This window comes from Sporothrix brasiliensis (genome assembly GCF_000820605.1).
Source record: "Sporothrix brasiliensis 5110 chromosome Unknown Cont22, whole genome shotgun sequence".
Taxonomy (NCBI): Eukaryota; Fungi; Ascomycota; class Sordariomycetes; order Ophiostomatales; family Ophiostomataceae; genus Sporothrix; species Sporothrix brasiliensis.
This window is the reverse complement of record NW_024467141.1, coordinates 400823-420920: the sequence shown is the minus strand read 5'-3', so window position 1 is coordinate 420920 and position 20098 is coordinate 400823. Positions and strand designations below refer to the sequence as shown.

General features: G+C 54.4%; 10 protein-coding genes across 10 annotated transcripts; 6 read left to right on the top strand and 4 right to left on the bottom strand.

The window, feature by feature from the left end:
• Nucleotides 1–150: 150 nt before the first annotated feature.
• Nucleotides 151–1476, top strand: SPBR_08479 (oxidoreductase domain protein; the record flags this gene model as incomplete). Its single annotated transcript, XM_040766717.1, has 1 exon — nucleotides 151–1476. One exon carries the CDS (start codon nucleotides 151–153, stop codon nucleotides 1474–1476), a length of 1326 nt encoding a protein of 441 aa, XP_040614390.1.
• A 187-nt stretch (nucleotides 1477–1663) lies between these two features.
• SPBR_08543 (uncharacterized protein) lies at nucleotides 1664–2786 on the top strand (the record flags this gene model as incomplete). Its single annotated transcript, XM_040766781.1, has 2 exons — nucleotides 1664–1694; nucleotides 2146–2786. The coding sequence occupies 2 exons, from the start codon at nucleotides 1664–1666 to the stop codon at nucleotides 2784–2786; spliced, it is 672 nt and encodes a 223-aa protein (XP_040614389.1).
• A 1328-nt stretch (nucleotides 2787–4114) lies between these two features.
• On the top strand, nucleotides 4115–4966 carry SPBR_08628 (uncharacterized protein; the record flags this gene model as incomplete). The annotated part of the gene is made up of 1 exon (XM_040766866.1): nucleotides 4115–4966. One exon carries the CDS (start codon nucleotides 4115–4117, stop codon nucleotides 4964–4966), a length of 852 nt encoding a protein of 283 aa, XP_040614388.1.
• A 401-nt stretch (nucleotides 4967–5367) lies between these two features.
• SPBR_08172 (glucosyltransferase) lies at nucleotides 5368–7884 on the bottom strand (the record flags this gene model as incomplete). Its single annotated transcript, XM_040766410.1, has 1 exon — nucleotides 5368–7884. The coding sequence occupies one exon, from the start codon at nucleotides 7882–7884 to the stop codon at nucleotides 5368–5370; it is 2517 nt and encodes an 838-aa protein (XP_040614387.1).
• A 525-nt stretch (nucleotides 7885–8409) lies between these two features.
• On the bottom strand, nucleotides 8410–9218 carry SPBR_08650 (uncharacterized protein; the record flags this gene model as incomplete). The annotated part of the gene is made up of 6 exons (XM_040766888.1): nucleotides 8410–8418; nucleotides 8492–8545; nucleotides 8618–8711; nucleotides 8901–8954; nucleotides 9053–9136; nucleotides 9184–9218. The coding sequence occupies 6 exons, from the start codon at nucleotides 9216–9218 to the stop codon at nucleotides 8410–8412; spliced, it is 330 nt and encodes a 109-aa protein (XP_040614386.1).
• A 584-nt stretch (nucleotides 9219–9802) lies between these two features.
• On the top strand, nucleotides 9803–11011 carry SPBR_08518 (mediator of RNA polymerase 2 transcription subunit 4; the record flags this gene model as incomplete). The annotated part of the gene is made up of 1 exon (XM_040766756.1): nucleotides 9803–11011. One exon carries the CDS (start codon nucleotides 9803–9805, stop codon nucleotides 11009–11011), a length of 1209 nt encoding a protein of 402 aa, XP_040614385.1.
• Nucleotides 11012–11223: 212 nt separating this feature from the next.
• On the bottom strand, nucleotides 11224–12045 carry SPBR_08639 (GMP synthase (glutamine-hydrolyzing); the record flags this gene model as incomplete). Its single annotated transcript, XM_040766877.1, has 1 exon — nucleotides 11224–12045. The coding sequence occupies one exon, from the start codon at nucleotides 12043–12045 to the stop codon at nucleotides 11224–11226; it is 822 nt and encodes a 273-aa protein (XP_040614384.1).
• A 480-nt stretch (nucleotides 12046–12525) lies between these two features.
• On the top strand, nucleotides 12526–13898 carry SPBR_08462 (exopolyphosphatase; the record flags this gene model as incomplete). Its single annotated transcript, XM_040766700.1, has 2 exons — nucleotides 12526–12637; nucleotides 12709–13898. The coding sequence occupies 2 exons, from the start codon at nucleotides 12526–12528 to the stop codon at nucleotides 13896–13898; spliced, it is 1302 nt and encodes a 433-aa protein (XP_040614383.1).
• A 46-nt stretch (nucleotides 13899–13944) lies between these two features.
• Nucleotides 13945–14784, bottom strand: SPBR_08900 (uncharacterized protein; the record flags this gene model as incomplete). The annotated part of the gene is made up of 1 exon (XM_040767026.1): nucleotides 13945–14784. The coding sequence occupies one exon, from the start codon at nucleotides 14782–14784 to the stop codon at nucleotides 13945–13947; it is 840 nt and encodes a 279-aa protein (XP_040614382.1).
• A 439-nt stretch (nucleotides 14785–15223) lies between these two features.
• SPBR_08356 (regulator of chromosome condensation) lies at nucleotides 15224–16906 on the top strand (the record flags this gene model as incomplete). Its single annotated transcript, XM_040766594.1, has 1 exon — nucleotides 15224–16906. One exon carries the CDS (start codon nucleotides 15224–15226, stop codon nucleotides 16904–16906), a length of 1683 nt encoding a protein of 560 aa, XP_040614381.1.
• Nucleotides 16907–20098: the final 3192 nt, after the last annotated feature.

Genomic DNA, 20098 nt, shown 5'->3' with positions numbered 1-20098 from the left:
CAACACACCTCTGTCATCAACAAACAGTCTCACAGACCCAGACAAGTCCAGGTTTTAGACTGCTCCAGTTTGCATCGTCGCGACTCGACAACCGTCACAAGCTCCAACACCACTTGTTCTTCCCCTCTCAGCCACTTCCCCTCCATCGCAATGGGTTCTGTTCCCAAGGTCAAGCGCTATGTGCTTGTTGGCACAGGCGTCCGCTCTGCCTTCTACTACGAGAGCATCCTGCGCGACTTCAAGGATTCGGCCAAACTGTGTGCCATCTGCGACACCAACACCACGCGCATGAACGCCATCAACGACCACATCGAGGAGATCAGCGGCGAGCGCGTCGCGACCTACAAGGCCGAGGACTTTGACAAGATGGTCAAGGAGCAGGAGGCCGATGTCGTCATTGTCACCACCATTGACCGCGTCCACCACATCTACTGCATCCGCGCCATGGAGCTGGGCTGCGACGCCATCACGGAGAAGCCCATGACCATTGACGCGGAGAAGCTGCAACTCATGATTGATGCCGAGAAGCGTACAGGCAAGCACGTCCGCGTGCTGTTCAACTACCGCTACGCGCCGCACCACACCAAGGTGCGCGAGCTCATTGCCTCGGGCGTCATTGGCGAGGTCTCGACCGTGCACATGGACTGGATCCTGGACTGCGCGCATGGCTCCGACTTTATGCGCCGCTGGCACCGCGACAAGGCCAACAGCGGCGGCATCCAGATGCACAAGTCCATCCACCACTTTGACCTGGTGCACTTTTGGCTCGGCACGGAGCCCGAGACGGTGTACTGCGTAGGCGGCCTGCGCTTCTACGGCAAGGAGAACGCCGAGGCCCGTGGCGTCGCCAACCTGGGTGAGCGCTACCTCAACAACGAGGCCGCCAAGGAAGATCCCTTTGCCTTTGACATTGGTGCCAGCCCCCGCCTCAAGAAGCTGTACCTGGACGCCGAGCACGAGGACGGCTACATTCGCGACCGCAACTGCTTCACCGAGGGCATCACCATCGAAGACACGCTGTCCATGATTGTCACCTACAAGAACCGCGCCACCATGACGTACAACACGTATGCATTCGCTCCGTGGGAGGGCTACCGGTGTGTCTTCAACGGCACCAAGGGCCGGTTGGAGATTAACGTCTTTGAGACGGGCTACTCGGCCGCCGGCGACCCGATTGCCAGCAAGGTCATTGAGCAGCAGCGCGACTACGTGCAGGGCGGTGTCGAAGAGACCAAGATTATCGTCTATCCGCTCTTCGCAGAGCCGTACGCGGTCGACGTTGTCAAGGCCGAGGGTGGCCACGGTGGTGGCGACCCAGTGCTGCTACGCGATGTCCTGGTTGGCGACAAGGAGGACGAGTTCAAGCGCGCCGCGTTCATCCGCGATGGCGGAAACGCCGTGCTCGTTGGTGTGGGTGCCAATATCTCCATGGAGAGCGGCGCCCCGGTCAAGATCCAGGAACTTGTGAAGTGGTAAGCGTTCACAGGAGCGCCACTATAATAGTGAGACATCTCCAACACATGAAAAAAGAAAAACAAACATGGCATTTAGAATAGACTGGATAACCAGGTTTGGACATCAAGTTATCATAATGGAACGGAAGGGGCTACAAAGAACAGACAGACATGAATGCTACCACTGAAACTGAATCACTCCCATGTCTATGATAGTCCTTGTAACAATATATCACTTCAGTATGGGACATTTTCGATCCAACTACCGACATACATATGGTTTGCAGTGGTGAGCACCAATGGAGGTTAGGCTAATATGCAGCTTCCTCATCAACAACATATATATGCCCAATCGGGTAATTTAAGCTATGGATCTATTTTTGTGCCGTTACATATTGCCACGTGAACGGAACGTTCCTTGGTGGGAGCAGCCAAGTAAGTGTGCGATACAGCAGAGGCAACAATGTCCAGATATAAAAAGAGGCTGAAGCCACTGGTCCTTGTCTGTACTTTGTGCGCTGGCTATCACAGCATTTTTATCACAGCCTTGCGTCGTTTTCAGCTAACAATATGAAGCAACTCTCTCCCCTATTATTCTTGGCGGCAACCGCCCAAGCCCACTGTACAGTCTCCGTCATACGGGCTCCCATCAAAATGCAACGGCAATCCGACTAACACCTTCATTGTTTAGACCGCTTCTCCAAGCTCATCGTCGACGGCGTTGCCGAGGCCAAGGAGTGGACCACCATCCGCCAGACCAAAAACTACCAAGACGACCACGGCGTCACTGATGTCGGCAGCACCGACATCCGCTGTTTTCAGATGAAGACGGGTACCGGCTTTGCCACGGTGGCCGCCGGCGGCAACCTCGGCTTCATTGCCGATCAGACCGTCTCGCACCCGGGTCCGGTGCAGTTTTACATGGCGCGTGTGCCTGAGGGCCGTGACCTCAATACATGGGAGGCGGCCGGCAACGTCTGGTTCAAGGTGGCCAGCATCGGCGCCGTGGCGGGCACGACTGGCAAAGCACTGGTCTGGCCGACGTACCACGCACGGTCCGTCAACTTCACGGTGCCAACAACGCTGCCCAGTGGCAACTACCTGGTGCGCGTTGAGAGCATCGCCCTGCACCAGGCACAGTCGGCCGGAGGGGCCCAATTTTATCTGGCATGCGCGCAGGTCAAAGTGACGGGCGGCGGATCGGGCACGCCGTCACCACTGGTGGCCTTTCCAGGCGTGTACCGGTCAGGCGAGGCGGGACTGCTGTTTGCCAACTATCCGGTGCCGACAAGCTACACGCCGCCAGGTCCTGCTGTGTGGCCGACGGTGTAGGAGAGCAAGGGAGGGGATGAGATTAGATGGTCAACGCTTTAATGATCAGACTTTCCTATGGCGCAGTTCATTCGTTGCGGAATATCGTGCAAATACATACGTCAATAAATGTGTTCAAATGAGATCATAGTTCAAAGCAATTAATAACTCTTTAATACCTTATTAAAGAAACTATTTTAGAAAAAGATTAAGCAACTCATAACCTACAAAATTAAATCGGGCATAAATGACATATATTGTCTCAGCCTTATGCGATACATCTTTATCTCAGCCACTGCCCCGACCGCACAGAGAAACGTAAACAGATCACGTTCACAGCATCACAACAGCACTGCAACACTGCGGGCGAATGGGTCAGCCGAAAGCTCAAGTCATGCGCACCCACCAAGCGTTTAACTTGGCCCTTTTAACATTCCAGCGTCTTGCAGGGCATTTGACAGAGAATGCAAGAAACGCATGAACTTGCCATTGCTCGAAGAAGGCGCCGACAGAGAATGTAAGGCGTCGATTTTGGCAGGCGACAGCATCCTTGGCAGCTGCTGACTCACGATCACGACAACCACTAACCGTTCTGGCATTAATACGCTGTGCCCACTACCAACGTGCCGAATTGTGGAGGTGGAGCCCTGTTTGACACCCTATTGCGTAGCAAACAAGAGGGGAAGCTGCCCCGCGTAGCGCGTGCCTTCCACCAAACGGCGAAACATCAATGCCAAGGACGCACACGGCAGCGGCATAATTGTGTGTGTCCCACGTTCCGAGAATGGCCGAAGACAGAGAACAAAGGCAACGCTTTTGACTAGCCCATCGATCGCACCTGCCTACTTCTCTCGTCGTCAACGAGCGGGCAAGAGCAACGAAAAACGAACGAATCGAGCGAATCATAATTAACAAATACCGAGATTGGGAAAGCCCTCAATCACACATAACACACACCTGCATGCGAAAGTGCTGCGCGCTTTTCATTATCTCTCGCGCCTTCGGTCTTGAACGTGCATGATCATTTTGTCTTATCACGCCACAAGGCGATTATTGTCCATTCGCCGCGGCCTGCATCTACACCTGTCAGCACTCACGAAGCCGCTCCTTGCCTCCTTTCAACGGACATCAATCGACGTAACACAACGACGAGACGACGGCGACTGCGACGACCGAAACAACCCCAAGGACGGTCGACATCGCATCAATACCGTTCCAGGACGCGCAGCGCGTTGTCAAGTGCGACCCACCACTATCCCACGACGCAGACTCTCCCCGCGGGCGTGGAGGGACAACGACAACCTCCATTTCTATATATTCCAATGTCCCAGCAAACACCCGCACCCGCCATGCCGTCTTCCCAACGTCCATTCTTCCTCTCATCCTTTTTCGCTGCCTTCCGCCAGCAGCCCACCTCGGCGTCGTCGCTCTCTTCCTCTGCGGCCGCCGTCCAGCAGGCCGCCAGCAAACACACGGCGGCTGGCGGCAACTCGTCCGATATCGTTGCGGCGGTCTCGGCGGCATCCTCCGCGACATCACCTGGCGCCTCGTCGTCCTCCTCCTCCATAGCTGCGGCTGGCGGCACTGCCTCGGCTTCTACCTCGACGTCCCTGGCGACAGCCGCCGGCAGCACCACAACGCCCTCCGCCTCCAACACGCTGGCGGCATCGAATGGCTCCAGCACCAACTCGCGCTCGATCGCCTCCTCGGCAGCGGCGGTGGCGGCTGCCGCCCTGACGGCCTCGCAACGCCTACACTCGTCTCGCTCGCCGCACCACCACCATGCGCACCACCATCACCACCATCATCACCACCACCATGCACACAACAGCACGGGCACCTCGGCCGTCCCGATTCCAAACAGTGGGTCTGGTAGCCATCAACAACCACAACAAAACAGCGGCTCCAACCACGGCAGTTTCACGGAAGAGCCGTACTATGCCAATGGCTACTCGGGCTCCGGCACCAGGACCGGCACACCGACAGCCACGGCTACATCCACGTCTACGACCGTCGTCGCCGCCACGGGCCGCCGGCGCGGCAGCGACAGCAGCAGCGAAGGCTTTCGCGAGGTGCTGGGCGCGGACAAGTGGTACATTGGCGGGCGGACGGCGGCGGGCGAGGAGCGGTTCTTCAAGCTGGGCGTGGTGCGGCGGGTACGGAGCAACGACCGGCTGAGCCTGGACCGGTTAAGCTTATGAGCTGGACGGCGACAGCGTTGATTTTTATTTTGAATTTTGAAATTATGAAAGAAACGATAAACGACAAAAATACGGACAGATACGCGAGTCTGAGATAAGGGCCCGACGAGATCTCATTTTCCATCATAGGCGTTGTTTTTTTGCATCATCATTTGGACTTTGGACTTTGGATTTGGCTATGCACATTCGGTTTGGCTGCTTGACAAATTGTGCTTTATTTTGGCGTTTTTGGCGGCAATATCAACCCATTTCAAGAGGATTACTGCTCACAGATCACAGAGCTACGGATCATGTTCATGCATTTTTAGTACATTGTTGTGTGCCAAACACTCGCTTGGCATGGTTTTGAATATGACTTACTATTTTACAAAAATTATTTAGTGGCGCTCCACTCTCACCGGCTACCACATAAACCGCTGCAGACGGCCTTCGTCGAGAAGACTGCCGTCCGGTCCCCGCCACACATACGGCCGGAACAAGAACACCCACATGGTGGCCACGTTGATCGCCACAAACCACGCCGTCTCGAAGAACAGTCGGGCGTCCACTTTGCCCAGGAGGGAGGCAAGGACAGTCTTCTTGTCGTTGCTCGCTGCTTTGGGGGCGGGGGCGGCCGCCGGCACAAGCAGCCGCCAAAACACCCACGGCAGAATAAAGTAGCGCGGCTCCACGAGCGGCGCCGTCACCAGCGACAGCGACGTGGCCAGCAGCCAGAGAAGGGCCGTCGATGTCGTGGGGCCTGTGCGCGACGCGGTGGCCGCGCCGTCCTCGTCCTCGTCCAAGAAACTCAAGAAGACGGCCGGCGGGCCCGTCTCCTGCATGGCAACATCGGCGGCGGGCGCTTCGTGGTCTCCCTCCGTCCCGGCCTTCTTTCCCTTTTTCGACTTCTTGGCCTCCTTGGCCTCCTTGGCCTTCTCCTTGCGCTGGCGCGCAGTCAGCTTCTTGTTGTCGACGGCGGACGACGTGGCGTCGTTGTTCTCCTCGCCCTCCTTGCCGTCCACGCCCTCCACGTCATCGTCCGGAATGATCGACTGGCCCGAGGCAAAGGGCGAGCTAATGTACTCGCCTGCCGCGGCTTCGTCAAGGCTGCTGCGAGCAGCACCCAGGCCCAGCCACAGGATCCGCCAGCACGCCCAGCCGGTCAGCGCATACACCGGCACCAGCGCGTACCGCACGACGATGCTGCGGCGGATCGTGTAGCGGAAGACGTAGAACATGTAGTGGCGGTTGTCGGCGAGCGTAAAGGGGTGGATCAGGGTGTTGAAGTAGACGACGGCCATCATGGCGTCAAAGACGACCACGAGATACACGGGGTAGTAGGCCTTGTTGACAAAGACGACGTGCAGCAGACGCAGCAGCTTGTGCGTGCTGGTGTTTGCATCGCCGTTGGGGAACGCGGCGTGGGACAGGGGTGGCGCCACCTCGGCCTCCTGGGAGCCCTTGTCGTCCTCGTCACCAACATGCTTGCCTCCCGCGACCGCCTTCCATGCCACAGACAGATAGTAGGCGGCATGCGTGACAAACAGCGGCGCCGAGAAAAAGGCCAGCAGCGGCCACAGGTAGAGCAGCTGCGCCGCATGAAGCGTGGCGACGTGGTTGGCCTTGTCGCCCAGCACGACGCCGCCGTTCCACACGACAAACTGGCCAAAGCCCAGGACGACGGCGGCGTACGGCCACGCGCGCCGCAGCACCACCAGCGAGTTGCTGACGGCGGCGACCGCCACGCTCACCAGCGACAGCACCCAGTCGTCGGGCCACGCGTTGGCCAGGGACGGGTCGTGCACGTCGCCCAGCGAGTAGCGCCAGGCATACAGACGCACCATGCCGGCAAACGAGTCGAACGTCGGGGGCTGGGCGGCCCGCAGAGCGGCGCGGTGGGCCGGCAGGTCGCGCACCGTTTTGGCGGCCTGCACAATCTCGAGGCCGCCGAGGTACACCACGACCCAGACGACATTGGTCTGGCGCATGACGAGCGCGGCGAAGCCGGCCACGACGGCCAGCAGGTCGCTCCAGGCGGGCACGTCCTCGTTGGCGGGCACGCTGACGCGGAACAGGTGCAGGCGGTAGGCGAGCAGCACGAACAAGGTCGAGTAGACATCGGTGTAGTACAGCGCCGAGAAGAAGAAGAGGGCGGGGAAGAGGGCGACGTTGAGGCCGGTGTGGTAGGCAAACAGGGACAGCAAACTGGTGGTCGCCGCCGGCGTCGTCTTGCCTCCATGGCGGCGGCGGTGGCGGCTGTGGTGCTGCTGCTCGAGCGCCGAACGGCACGAGCTCGCGGCGACGGCCACCAGCATAATGGCGACGCTGTTGGCGCCGCGCAGGGCCCAGATGTGGCAGCCGTCCTGGACGCCGCTCCACATGGCCTCGAGGGCCACGGACACCAGGTACAGCCCCGGCGGCGTCGTGATCTTGTCGTCCCAGTCGTACCACTGCCGGGCGCAGTACTTTTGCGCCTGCGGCACGTGGAAGAACTCGTCGAGGTACGGCTCGGGCACAAGGGCCAGCACGCGGGCCAGCCAGGCCTTGGTGAACATGAACAGCAGCGACGCGCCGGCCATGAACAGCAGGGGGCGTCCCCGGCTAACAGGCGACGCTGCGGCGTCAGTGGGTGGCGCCGCCGTCTGGGCCGGCGTTTCGGCCGGCGTTTCCGGTGACGCATTGGCGGCGTCCGTGGCCGCTTCGGTGCCCCATTCTTTGGCCGCCTTGGCAGCGGCTTGCAGCTTGGCCGCGCCCTCGGCCAGCGCATTGGTGTCAGCGACAGGCTTGCCGCGGCGCTGGCGGAAGCTCGTGCCTAGCACAAAGGCCTGCCACGCAAGCCACGGCACGACAAAGACGGCCGAGGCCAGGAAGGCTTTGAGCTTGGGGTCGTCAATGGTCGTTGCGTTCGCGGCCACAAGGCCGGGCGCGTTGTCGGTCATCTTGGCATCAGTGTATCAACGAGAGGATGCGGATATGTTAGAAAAAATAGCAAGGGAAGAGAATGCCAAGAACCGAGTGACGGGGATGCTCTTTAAAAGGACACACGACACTTGAGAAAGCTGTGGCCTGTGTGTGATTTTTTAGGAGCTGGCTGAAGCTTAGGTGGATTTGCGCGGGCCGCGACGCGAATAAGAAGCAGTACTGGGCGCCACGTGTTTCCGCTTTGCGCCGAGCCCCATACAAAGATGACAGAACCCCTTTCCACAACGAACAAATACGTACACAGCTCGACGGCGACATCCGTTTTCTGAAAAGCTTGTTTATTCGTTAAGAAGGGGTTGAAACGAATGTCAGATTATTCATACACTACAAGATTTGAACATAAAAAAATGTCTATTATAAAGTTTCTACTTTCTTTGTACAGAACACCAATTCTACATCACATGCACTCTGGCCGCAGTTGCCAATTCGTGAGGCAACGCAGCCAGGGCCTGGTCTTCCTCCACCCAATTAATGCATGCTATTTAGAAGGGCTGTATGTGGTTAGTAAATAATAAGAGCCGTCCAGAGGGACATGTCTCAAAGCAGAGAGTGGAAAACACGTACAGAGTCGGCAGGGTGCGTCGTCTTGACAAAGTAGGGGCCGATCAGAGGGATCTTCTGCATGAATGTTAGCGACAGTTCATTGTCGTCATTTCGTCAGCCCGTGTCTGTCGATGGAAGGCGGCGTACCTGGAGGATGTCTTTCTGTACCCGCGGGATGCCCGAGGCGTAGAAGAGCGCGGCGACGCCGAGAGCACCGGCAATGGGGCCAGCAACGGACACACTGGTGCTTGTTAGTTGGTGTTCAGGACAAAAGAAATCAAATTGGAAGCAACCGCATCGCCCCCAACCGCAAACACCCCTGCACGGCTGCACTGATCCTCCAACGTCGGGTTCGTCTCCTCTGTCTCCCCCCATCCTCCCCGGCCTCCATTGTCGCCGTAGCGTTGACACAGATGGGGAATAAACTCACTAGCGGAACACCGTCTTGACAGTGATACCCTTGTAGTTGGACGAGTAGTGGTACCTGGGGATGCCGTTAGTTTTGTTGTTCAGGAACAGCTCGCCCGCGCTGCCAATCCGAATATAGCCCTGTCTCGTCCTACTCCCGCCAGCGGTCCGCACGTCCACTTCGAGTTGATCATTGGGCCATCAATTCGGTCGACGGCCGGAAGTACATCGTAGGACGAGACACGGTTTCGATCGGTGCTAAGTCGTCGCATCGGCAGGAATAGACAACAGGAGATGCTGCTTACTTCGGGCCGAACTGGCTCCGGAAATCGGCACGCATGACGGGGGTCTGCAACAAGAATATTAGCTTTTGTGTCTGGCGTTCAATGTGACCGTCTCGGCATCTCGCGATCTTTCGTGCTGCGGCGGGCTCAAGGCGGAGGCGCTGGCTGAGAGGCCATGTGCGTCCAGGCGAAAAGTCGAGAGGAAACATACAGCGAACGGCATTGTGACGGGATGTGTGGCCAAACCGCGGCGTGGAAGGTCAATTGGTATCGGTGTCGTGGAGGTTGTGGGGGGAATTGACGTCGTGATCGTACCGGCTGCGAGATTTTGGGTTTTTGCCTTCACGCTGTTGGCGGACAAAGCCGGGCAGTGGGAAACAGTGCAAAATTACGGCCTGAGGCTTGATTTCTCGCATTCAACAGCCAATCAAAGAGCTCAGTTTCAAAGCTTCAGAGTCGAAACGACTAGTCCAATTTGGGAAGTACAACAGACTTCAAAGTGGGTCTCCGAATCAATGCGTGCAGGACCTCAACGCGCCATGGAGCTCTCTCACACGCAAACCAAGCGTGCATCGCCAGGCTCGAGAACGCATCCGGTCGCCGGCTTTTGCATTCGTTGACGCGCACCTTTGCCGCCGCCATGGACAAGTTCATCGATGTCCGCTTCGACCGAGTCGAAAAGGCACTGGTCACCCTCATCGACTCCATTGCCAAGTACAACCCGTCGCCTGCGCTCGCCGAGGACCTGCTGGCCGCCGACCGTGAGCTCAACAGCGGTCTCGAGCAGCTGCAAACACACCAGAACAACTATCTGCGCATTCTGGCACTGCGCGACGACGTCGCTGCCCTCGATGGCCAGATCAAGTCGACACTGCTGGCGCTGGCCGCCAGCCGCCGCGACATCCTGCAGACGCCAGCGACCGAGTTCCCCGAAGACAGCGTCAACCGCACGATCCGCGACGAGACGAAGCACTACCCGTTTACGTACGACGAGCTCATGTCGTATGCGCGGCGGATCAGCCGCAACACGGTACCGGGGCCGGGGCAGACGGACGGTTCCGAGTTCTTTGCACAGTTTGGCGGGCCAATACCAGCCCCCGGCGCCGGCGACGGAGGATCGGCACCCGAAACGGCAGCGCCGACACCAGCCGCGGCGCTCACGCCAGGAGCAATTCCGGCAGGTCCTGCTTCGGCTGGTGTGAACGGCGCGGTCGGGACACCCGTGGGTGGCGGCGGTGCACCAGCGTCGCAGTCGGGGACGCCAGGCGGCGCTGGGGGAACGGGTCCCGGTACCGGAACGGGGACAGCAGCACCGACGCCAGCACCCTTTGCAAGCAGCGGCGGTGCTCCGCCGCCAGCAACAAACGTGCCCAACGTTCTGCCCGACGACCTCAAGAACTACATTGCACCCACGGCCGGCACAGTCTTCTCACCGTGGCCGGCACCCGATCTCATGATGCACGGTGGGCTTCGAGCACTGCATGCCGCGACAGAAAGTGCGTGCCGCGATAAACACATCGCATTGCCACATCTACAAGAACCACCATCAAAAACGCAGACACAAGCACAAACACAAGCACAACCTTCCGCACCACCACCACTACGCATCCGGTTTGTCAGTCTCGAAGAGCAAGAGGAACAGGAGCGCTTGCGGGCACAACGCGAAGCCGAGGAGCGCGAAGAGCGCGAAGAACGGCAGCGGCAGATGGAGGAGGCGGCTGCGGCTGCTGGTGTTGGTGCTGGTGCACATGCAAGCTCGAACATGGGCGGCAGCTACGGCCACGCGCCAGCAGCAGCGCCTGCACCAGCCCAGTTTGCCAGCACGCTGGACATGGAGGATGACGATTAGAGTGTTGTTCGAGGTGAATTCAGTTGACATGGGCCAGGAAGGGATGGGCTTGGACGATTGTCGGTTGGCAAGGAGTTTGATGAAAGGAAGCAACAATACCCAATGTATTTCTAAAACAAAATCTATAAGCAGATGTAAAACTATGTACAGCGTCGTACGCAAGAAATTCACGACACATTATCGCTCGCACATTCAATCGCCAGCACCCGAGACTATGCACCCTGCGCGAACTTGAGGAACGCCCGCGCGATTGCCTCGCCGTCGTGCTTGTCGTCCACGACGTCGATGCCCTTCTGGTACACGTCGTCCGACAGCACGCCCATGGCGTGCCGCGCCTCCAGAATCTCCCGCACAATCGGGCCCGTGAACTCGGGGTGGCCCTGTACCGTCACCGCCCGCCCGGGCAGCAGCATGCCCTGCACCGCGCACACGTCCGTCGACGCCAGCGGCACCGCCCCTGCGGGATACTCGACCACAATGTCGCGGTGCATCTGCTGGATGGCCAGGCGGCCATGATCGGCCGCGCGCAGCTCGCTGCCAAAGAACGCCGCGCCCTCGGGCGACAGCGCCACGTCCGTCACGCTGACCTCCCAGCCCTTGGCGCCCTTGGTGACGGGCGCGCCGAGGGCCCGGCCGATGATCTGGTGGCCGAAGCAGATGCCGAGCATGCGCACCGGGTGGACGCCGGCGGCCATGGCTTCGGGCGTTGTCGTGGCCAGGGTGCGCTGGGTGAAGGCGACCAGCGCCTGGATCCAGGGCGTGTTGTCAAAGGCCGTGTGCTTGGAGCCGGTGATGAGGACGACGTCGACGTGCGCGAGGTCGGGGTAGGCCGACTCGAAGCCGTCGGCGACAACGTCGTGCGTGGTGATGGCGAGGACCGATTCGAGGGACGCGCCCGAGGGAGCCACAGCGCGGCGGAACAGGTCGATGAAGACGCCGCCATAGGTGCCGTACGTGGCGGCGGTCTTGGGGAGCGGCGTATCAGCCATGAGGATGGCCATGCGCAATGGCGCGCTCGCAGCGTTGGAGCCCATGTTCGGTGCGTCGAGGGGAGAGGAGAGTGCTGGATGGGTAGATCGTAGGTCGCAGTACGGTTGCTGGAGGGTGTTGATTAGGTCGTGACAGATGAAATGTACGGAGGACGTCGTGGAAAGTTAATAAACCCTTGAGATATGTTCCCGTATCATAGTAGGCGCCGTGGAAGGGCCTCGACTCATGCCAACAGGCGGGGTGGAATCAGCTAGACGCCGTCTATCGGCCGTGGCGACAGTGTGCCCCTAGACCGCCTGCTGTAATTACGAACTACTATTAGGCCTTTAGCGGCGTGCCGCCTTGCCTAGTTTGTCAATTGCAGCCGACGACCGCTGTCCCAGGCGGGGAGCCTCTCCAATGACGTCTGCAGCCGACGTTCGCTAGTGGAAACGGCCCGTGAAAAATACAGCTTCATAAACATTCTCTCTCGGCCACGACACGTAATTACACAACAAACGTCCACAAGTCCACGAACAATCACAATGGTCCCCCGGTCTCTCGGGGCGTTCTTAAAAGCGGCTCGCTCGGCATTGACCGCCCCCGCCAGCCAGCGACCGAAGCCGCTGACCATTGTCATTGGCAACGAGAGTGCAGGTGAGCGCAGCCTTGTCCTCTCCGCTCCTTTTATCAAACTCCCTCGCAGCTCCTAACAAAGACTTTTCTAGACCTCGACTCGCTCTGCTCGGCCGTTTTGCTTGCCTACTTCCGCTCCCACACACCGCCGCACAATGCCTCCCTTCACGTGCCGCTGTGCAACCTGCCCCGCGCCGATCTCGTCCTCCGCCCCGAATTGCAAGCTGCTCTAGCCGGCTCCAGCCCTGTCCCCAAAGCCGCGTCTGGCTCTCGTCCGATTCCAGGGGCGCACGGTGGTGTACCACTGGACAGTCTTATCACGCTGTCCGAGCTTCCCGACGACCTCACGGCAGACGACACCGAGTGGCTGCTCGTCGACCACAATGCCCTGACCGGCGACTTGGCTGCGCGTTTCCAGAGCAGTGTTGCGGGCTGCATTGACCACCATGTCGATGAGGGTGTGGTCCCGGCTGCTGATGACAAAGGCGCCTTCCCGCGGATCATTGAGACCTGTGGCAGCTGTGCGAGTCTCGTTGTGGACTACGCCCATGATGCCTGGCGGCAGCTTGCCGAACAGGAGCCCGACCAGGCGACAGACCGGGTGTTGGCACGCCTCGCCCTGGCACCGATCCTGGTGGACACGTCTAATCTCAAGTCGGCCACCAAGACGGTCGAAACGGATCGGCGGTCCGCGGCCGTGGCCGAGGGTGTTCTGGGCGTGAGCAACGGCGGCGGCAAGGGACCGTTCAACGCCTCCTACGAGACCAATTCCCACTTCGACCGCACAGCCTACTACGAGGAGCTCTCGCGGCTCAAGAACGACATATCGACGTTTAGCTACAGCGATGTTCTGCGCAAGGACTACAAGCAGTGGCGTGAAACGACTGACAGCGGCGGCAGCCTGACTGTCGGCTTCTCCACAATCTCTCAGGGAATTGGATATGTTCTGAAGAACATTGGCGACCGCGACGCCCTGGTCGCCGGCCTAAAGACGCATGCCAAAGAGAGAAACCTGGACATTGCCGTCATCATGACTGTGCAGCACGACGAGGGTGGTTTTGCACGCCAACTATTGTTGTGGGCCTTGAATGACCCAGCGGTAAAGGCCGCAAAGGGTTTTGTGCAGGCGAACTCGGAGAAACTTGACTTGAAGCCGTGGGGCGACGGCCTACTCGACGGCGCCGAGGAAGATGGTCAGTGGCGGGCGTGCTGGACACACCGCACCGAGTTCAGTCGCAAACAGATGGCTCCTTTGCTGCGAGATGCGATGAAGTCTTCATAGCTGTGGCGTAGAAACAAAACTAAGCGAGGTACGCCCAGACCAAATTTTAGAAGACCACTTTCGTACGTGCTGGTTCACAAGCCGTCTCATCAATGGCATCTAAGACGGCCTGCGCCGTCGTGAATTCGCCTGCCCAGCACCCGGCAATCACGGCGCCGAGGGGAAGCCCAGTTGTGTCAGGATGCTTGCCCTCGCGCATCAGCTCATCCGCCTTGCCGTCAAATCCATATTCGGCCTCATACGCCTTTTCCTCCTTCCAGTGCGGAATGCGAGACGTGACAATCTCGTACAGAGTTGACCCGAGAGCATGCAGCTCCCCTGCGACGGTGCCCTGCATTTCGTCTTTGGGGTGTCGGAACCCCGACTGCGCCCACACTTCGGGCCGTTCACCGTCGATGCCCGATCCGGCAAAGTCGCACAGGCACACGGAGCGGTCTCTCCTCAGCAAAACATTGCGGTTGCCCAGGTCGCCCTGGATGACGCCCTTGCTGTGGATGTACGCGACAGCGCCCGTCACTTGGCGGCACCACTGCACACGCTCGGCCTCCGAGACCTGTTGGCCCTCTTCGGTCTCTGAGAAATAGAGCCGCAGCGCGCTGTGTTCGGCGCGTTCGAGGATAATCCGGCCGCCGCGGTCGTTGTCTTCCATGCGAATGCAGCGTACAATGTGCGGGTGGCGGCCGTGCTCCTGGTCGGCGCCGAGGCGTTTCAGGATGCGCATCTCTCCTTGCAGGCGCGCAACATACTCCTTTTCTTCAAATGGTAGTTTGGCAACAATCGTGGGGTCGTCAACAAACTCGTAGACCGCGCCAGTGCTACCAAACTGGAGAAGGCTGCAACCTTCTGGGCGGCGAACGCCGCGTGAGTGTGTCGTGGCAGTGGCCATGATGACAAGTGAAAGTGGCTATTGCAATGGATACAACGTTGATGATCGGCGCTGATAGGTGCGTTTCAAGGCATATGCCAGGGATGTAATGGTGCGCAGAACGGTATATTAAGTAAACATGGCAGTGTCAGAGGTTTCAACAGGAAACTGGATCTCTGTAATTTGGTGTACTAAGTGAAAAATAGAAAACATTGGAGATGTGCGGGTTATCACAAAACCGTGGCACCGGGCGGTGTGACGAGAGCTGCATAAGCCAAGTAAGGGGACGTGCGTGAAACAATTTGGCGAATGGAGATGTGGCGCGCAGATGCGGTAAAAGTGGGGCGTTGACATTGGATTTGTTTACGGGGGAATACAACCTATTTGTTGACCAAAGCCAACTCATCGACAACATGCCGTTTCCGCCAGCCTACAAAACACAAAATGCACCACTGCCTCGATGGTTGCTGCAACAAAAAAGCATGGCCTCGCGGTGGACAGCACGCCCGCGAAGCGCGCCCGGCGAACGAATGCAGCAGCAGACATAAAACGGCCGGCGGCTACAAACAGAGCACGGAAACGGGACACGCACGCGCGACGAGGGCGTGTGCCAAGCACACCGGGCACGTTGAACTCGCCACCGACAGTGGTACTCGACGTGCTCGTGTTCGGTGACGGCGAGGCCGGCGAGCTGGGACTGGGCCCTCATGTCACCGGCGCCGACAGCCCCACGCTGAACCCGTTTCTGAGCGCTTCCACGACGACGACGGGCGCGACGCCGGCCTTTGATACGGTGCAGGTGGCCTGCGGCGGCATGCACTCGGTGGCGCTGACCCGCGACAACCTGATTGTGACCTGGGGCGTGAACGACCTCGGCGCGCTCGGCCGCGACACGTCCTGGGACGGCGGCTTCAGAACGATCAGCGCAGCCGGAGACGGTAGTGGTGGCGATGACAGTAGCGATACCAGCGACGACGAGACACTTAACCCGCGCGAGTCGACCCCAACCGCCATCCCGTCGACGGCCTTTCCCGAGGGCACCCGCTTTGTCCAGGTGGCCGCCGGCGACAACTGTTCCTTTGCCCTGACGGACGCCGGCGCCGTCTACGGCTGGGGCGCCTTCCGTGCACCCAACGGCGAGACGTTCTTTTCCGCGGACCGCGCAGGTGGCGCAGCCAGTCAGTTGGGGTTTCAGCGCACGCCGGTACGCGTCCCGGGATTGCAAGGCATTACGCAGCTGGCCGTCGGCGCGAACCATGCGCTGGCGCTGGAGGGGCGCGCCAGCACTCAGTCGGCACAACCAACACAGCGGACACGGCCGCAGACCCGCCTCTGGACCTGGGGCTGCGGCGACCAGAACCAGCTCGGCTGTCGGCTGTTGACGCGCCACGGCATACGCGACCCGCGGGGCCATGCGTTAATCGGCTCGGGCGTGCCACGGATGGTCGCGCTCCAGCACGCCGGTAGCCTCGCCTTGGTCGCCTCCGGCGAGTACCACTCCTTTGCCGTCGGCACCGACGGCCGCGTCTGGGCCTGGGGCCTCAACTCGTTTGGCCAGACGGGCGCCGAGCCAGACATTGTACGGAATCCCAACGACGACAACGCAGAGCTGTCCGTCGCCGTACCGACCGAGGTCACGGCGCTCGCCCACACAGGAGTCGTTGCCCTTGCCGGCGGCGGCCAGCACTCGGTGGCTCTGAGCGCCGACGGCCGTTGCCTGGTGTGGGGACGCGTCGACAGCGGGCAGCTGGGGCTGGACCTGGCGGCGGTCGCGCAAGACCGGCTCCTAGCGGACGCGCGGGGCCGCATACGCGCCTGTCTGGTACCGACCGATATCCATCTCAGCATCGACGGTGGCCCCCAGGCCAATGCCCTGGCGACGGCGTGTGGTACCGGGCACACGCTGATCGTCACGTCGGCCGCCGGGCGCGCTGGACACGCCGCCGTGTTTGGCACCGGCTTCAATGCTCAGATGCAGCTGGGCCTCGGCGCTGGCGCCGACGAGGAAGTGGCCGTCCCCACGCGTCTCGAGAGCGAGGCCTTACAGGAGAGGTATTTGACCTGGGCCGGCGCCGGCGGGCAGTTTTCGATGGTGGCTGGGCCGAGGCGCGCCGTTGGTGCGTTAGCTCGTGCGGCACGGTGATCTAGATTAGATTTGTGGGTTGTTTTATAACGGGACGGGCAAGTGTACGAGAAATAAGAAGGGCTTATTAGGAACCTTAGAAAAAGGGGACCACAAGTTCGCGACGTCGCAGGCCGTTTAGAGTTCTTTGGAAGGTCTCATTCTGTGGCGAGGTTGTCATTGCGAATTCTAAGGGCCTGGTCAGGTAATTATACTTTATGTGCAGGATGCAGTTGGCGTTTACTGTTATTGAGCGGTAGTTTAGCATCGCCAGCTAGAACGTCAATTTTCACAACGTCGTCATACAGGAAAAGCTGTCGGTCATGTACGGCTTTATTAAAGAATTTTTGAAAAGCAAACGATTTTGAAATTTTCAAGAACTATTTTCTTTTTTACGAAACAAATAAATAACTGAATAGTATGAAATTAAATACGGATAAAAAAATGTAACAGAATCAAAGTACTAGGGAACTAACATATTTAAAAGAATACATTCAAGGACGATAAAATAATATGTAGTTATAACAAGATACAAAGACGTCACCATTCTGTGCTAAATTCAAATGTTAATAACAAAAAAAAAAAAAAAAACGTACAACAACGGGTATTCGCTGGTCGTCACCGACCCAACTACTAATCCGCCGATTACACTTTAAATTAGTATGCCGTTACCGAATAGCCTAGTTCAGGCCTGCCCCGACGCCAAGTTCCAGCCTTGAAAACAGCCCTTTTAAGTATATATGACGGAAAGCGTAAGTACTTTTTTAACGTTTATAAGTACTCTTTTACGAAAACCGAGAAGGAAATCGAAAACTAAAAACCGAATCTTAAATCTTGTTAGTTAAAGTAAACTATAAAAATGTAAATTATAAAACGGTAGTTTTTTAAAAATAAATAACGTATATAATTTTTTTAATTAAAGACTTTTTTTTTTAGATTTTTATATTAATAATAATATAAATTTAAAAGTTTTTAAGTACGTTTAAACGGTGTTTAACGTTATAAAAAAACTACTTTATAAAACCGTTTTTTTTATTAAAGAATTATAATAAACTTAAGTTTACGGTAACGACGATAAAAAAACGAGACTAGACTACTCCGATAATTATAAGTTATCGATTATTAAAGTTTAATAACGTTAGTAAAGTTTTTACGAGTTTATACGTTTTTTCGATTAAAAGTTTATATTAAAAGGTATTAATTTTAAAAATAAGGGTTTTATTAATAGTTTTATTAAGTATATTATAAAAAAAGACGGTAATAAGATTAAAACGTAATCGATAATTAACTTATATATACGTTATTATTATATAGTTTATTAAAAGTATACGGGATAAAATATTAACGAGTGTTTTTTAAAGTATATTAAAGTAACTATTATTAAGTATACGTATTTTCGGGTTTAACCGTTAAAAAAGTATTTTATTAAACTTAATACTTTTTTTTACTTAACTTACTTTCGTTAAGTTTAAAATAATAAAACCGTCTTTTATATTAAACTTAACCGGTTTAATAATACTACTTTTCGGTAATTATAAATATTTATAAACGTTCGAATTTATAAATTCGTATTCGTAAATATAACGGATTTATTTACTTTTATATACGATTATTATAATAAAAACGATTATTACGGAGACGATACGTATATTAATATCTTTTTATCGTAGTATAAACTTTACTCTTTTTATAATAAACCGGATAATAAAACGACGACGGTAATAAAAGTTTTTTATTAAAAAGATATTAAGTTATAAATTTTATAAGACTTATATAAAAAAGAGAGTAAAGACCGTTTAACCTTAATAATTATATATCGTTTTTATAAAGATTATAAACGGTACTTAAAACTAACTAAATTTATTTTTATTAAAAAAGATCTCCTCGTTATTTATTTTATATTTTATATCCTTATTAAAGTTATCGTTAAAAGTATTATTAAAAACGAGAAATTTTAATAGACCGAATAATTTTTTTAGACTCGGTTTACTTTAAAAGGATTAAAAGTCGATTAAAAGGATAAATTTTTTCACTTACTTATCTTTTAACGAATTATAAAGTGTATAAAAGGTTTTATTAAATTAAATAGTCCGTTAATACGGTATTAGTACGATAAAACGACGAAGAATCTTAAGTGGGTAACGGGGTTTTTTAACGACTTATATAGTTACGATATACGGTGTAAATTAATATCCGTCGTTAACGGTAAGTTATTTTTATTTTTTTAAATCGGAATAAAATATTTTTAACTTTTATAAATAATTATAACACCGTTATTTAACGGTAAGTATTAAAATATAATAACGATAATACTTACGATAATTATTATATTAATATTAAAGTAAACGTTATTACTTAAAACGCGTTTTTAAAAAAAACGAATAAATCTTTATATTTAATTATTTTTAACTAAATAAGTATATATATTAACGAAAACGCGTTTATTAAAGTTATAAATAAGATAATATAACTCGTAGTCTTAAATGTTAAAGTTAAAGAGTTCGAACGTTAAATAATAACTTTTTACGACAATAACGAGGTTTATAAAAGACTTCGAAAGAATCTTAAAACGGTTAAATAACGATACCGTCGAAAGATTAAAAGTCTTTTTAAAAAAGTATATTTTAAAAAGAATAACGAGAAGGAACTAAAACGGTAACTACTCGAAGAATATTACTTTAAAAAACCTTTTAAACGTGTAAAGTTCGGACTTCCGGAACGATAACGTATTATCGGTATTTTTAACGACTTAAACGACTAATTATTAAAAGAAAGTCTCGTTTAACGTAAAATTAACGTAATTAACGTTTAAGTCGACTACGTTTAAAAGTTAAAGATTAAAAAAAAGTAACCCGTCTTCGTTAACTTATTATCGACACTTAAAAAAGTATTATATATAAATATTATAAATAGATTTACGGAGTCCGTCTTTTTTACGTTTAAACTAACCTTAATATTTATTATTAAGATAAATTTAACCTTTATAAGAGTACGGTATACGAATTTAATCCGAGACACTATAAACGGACTCGGAGATACCTTTTCGTAGTTAAATATATTTTTATTTACCGGGTTTAGTTAAGTACTTAAACTTATAGTTTTTAATCTTAAAAAACGTAAAACTAATAAAAGAAAACAACTACCGTTATATATTTTTTATTATCGTAACTTTATAAGGAACCGAAGTATATAAAACTATATAAACGACTATCT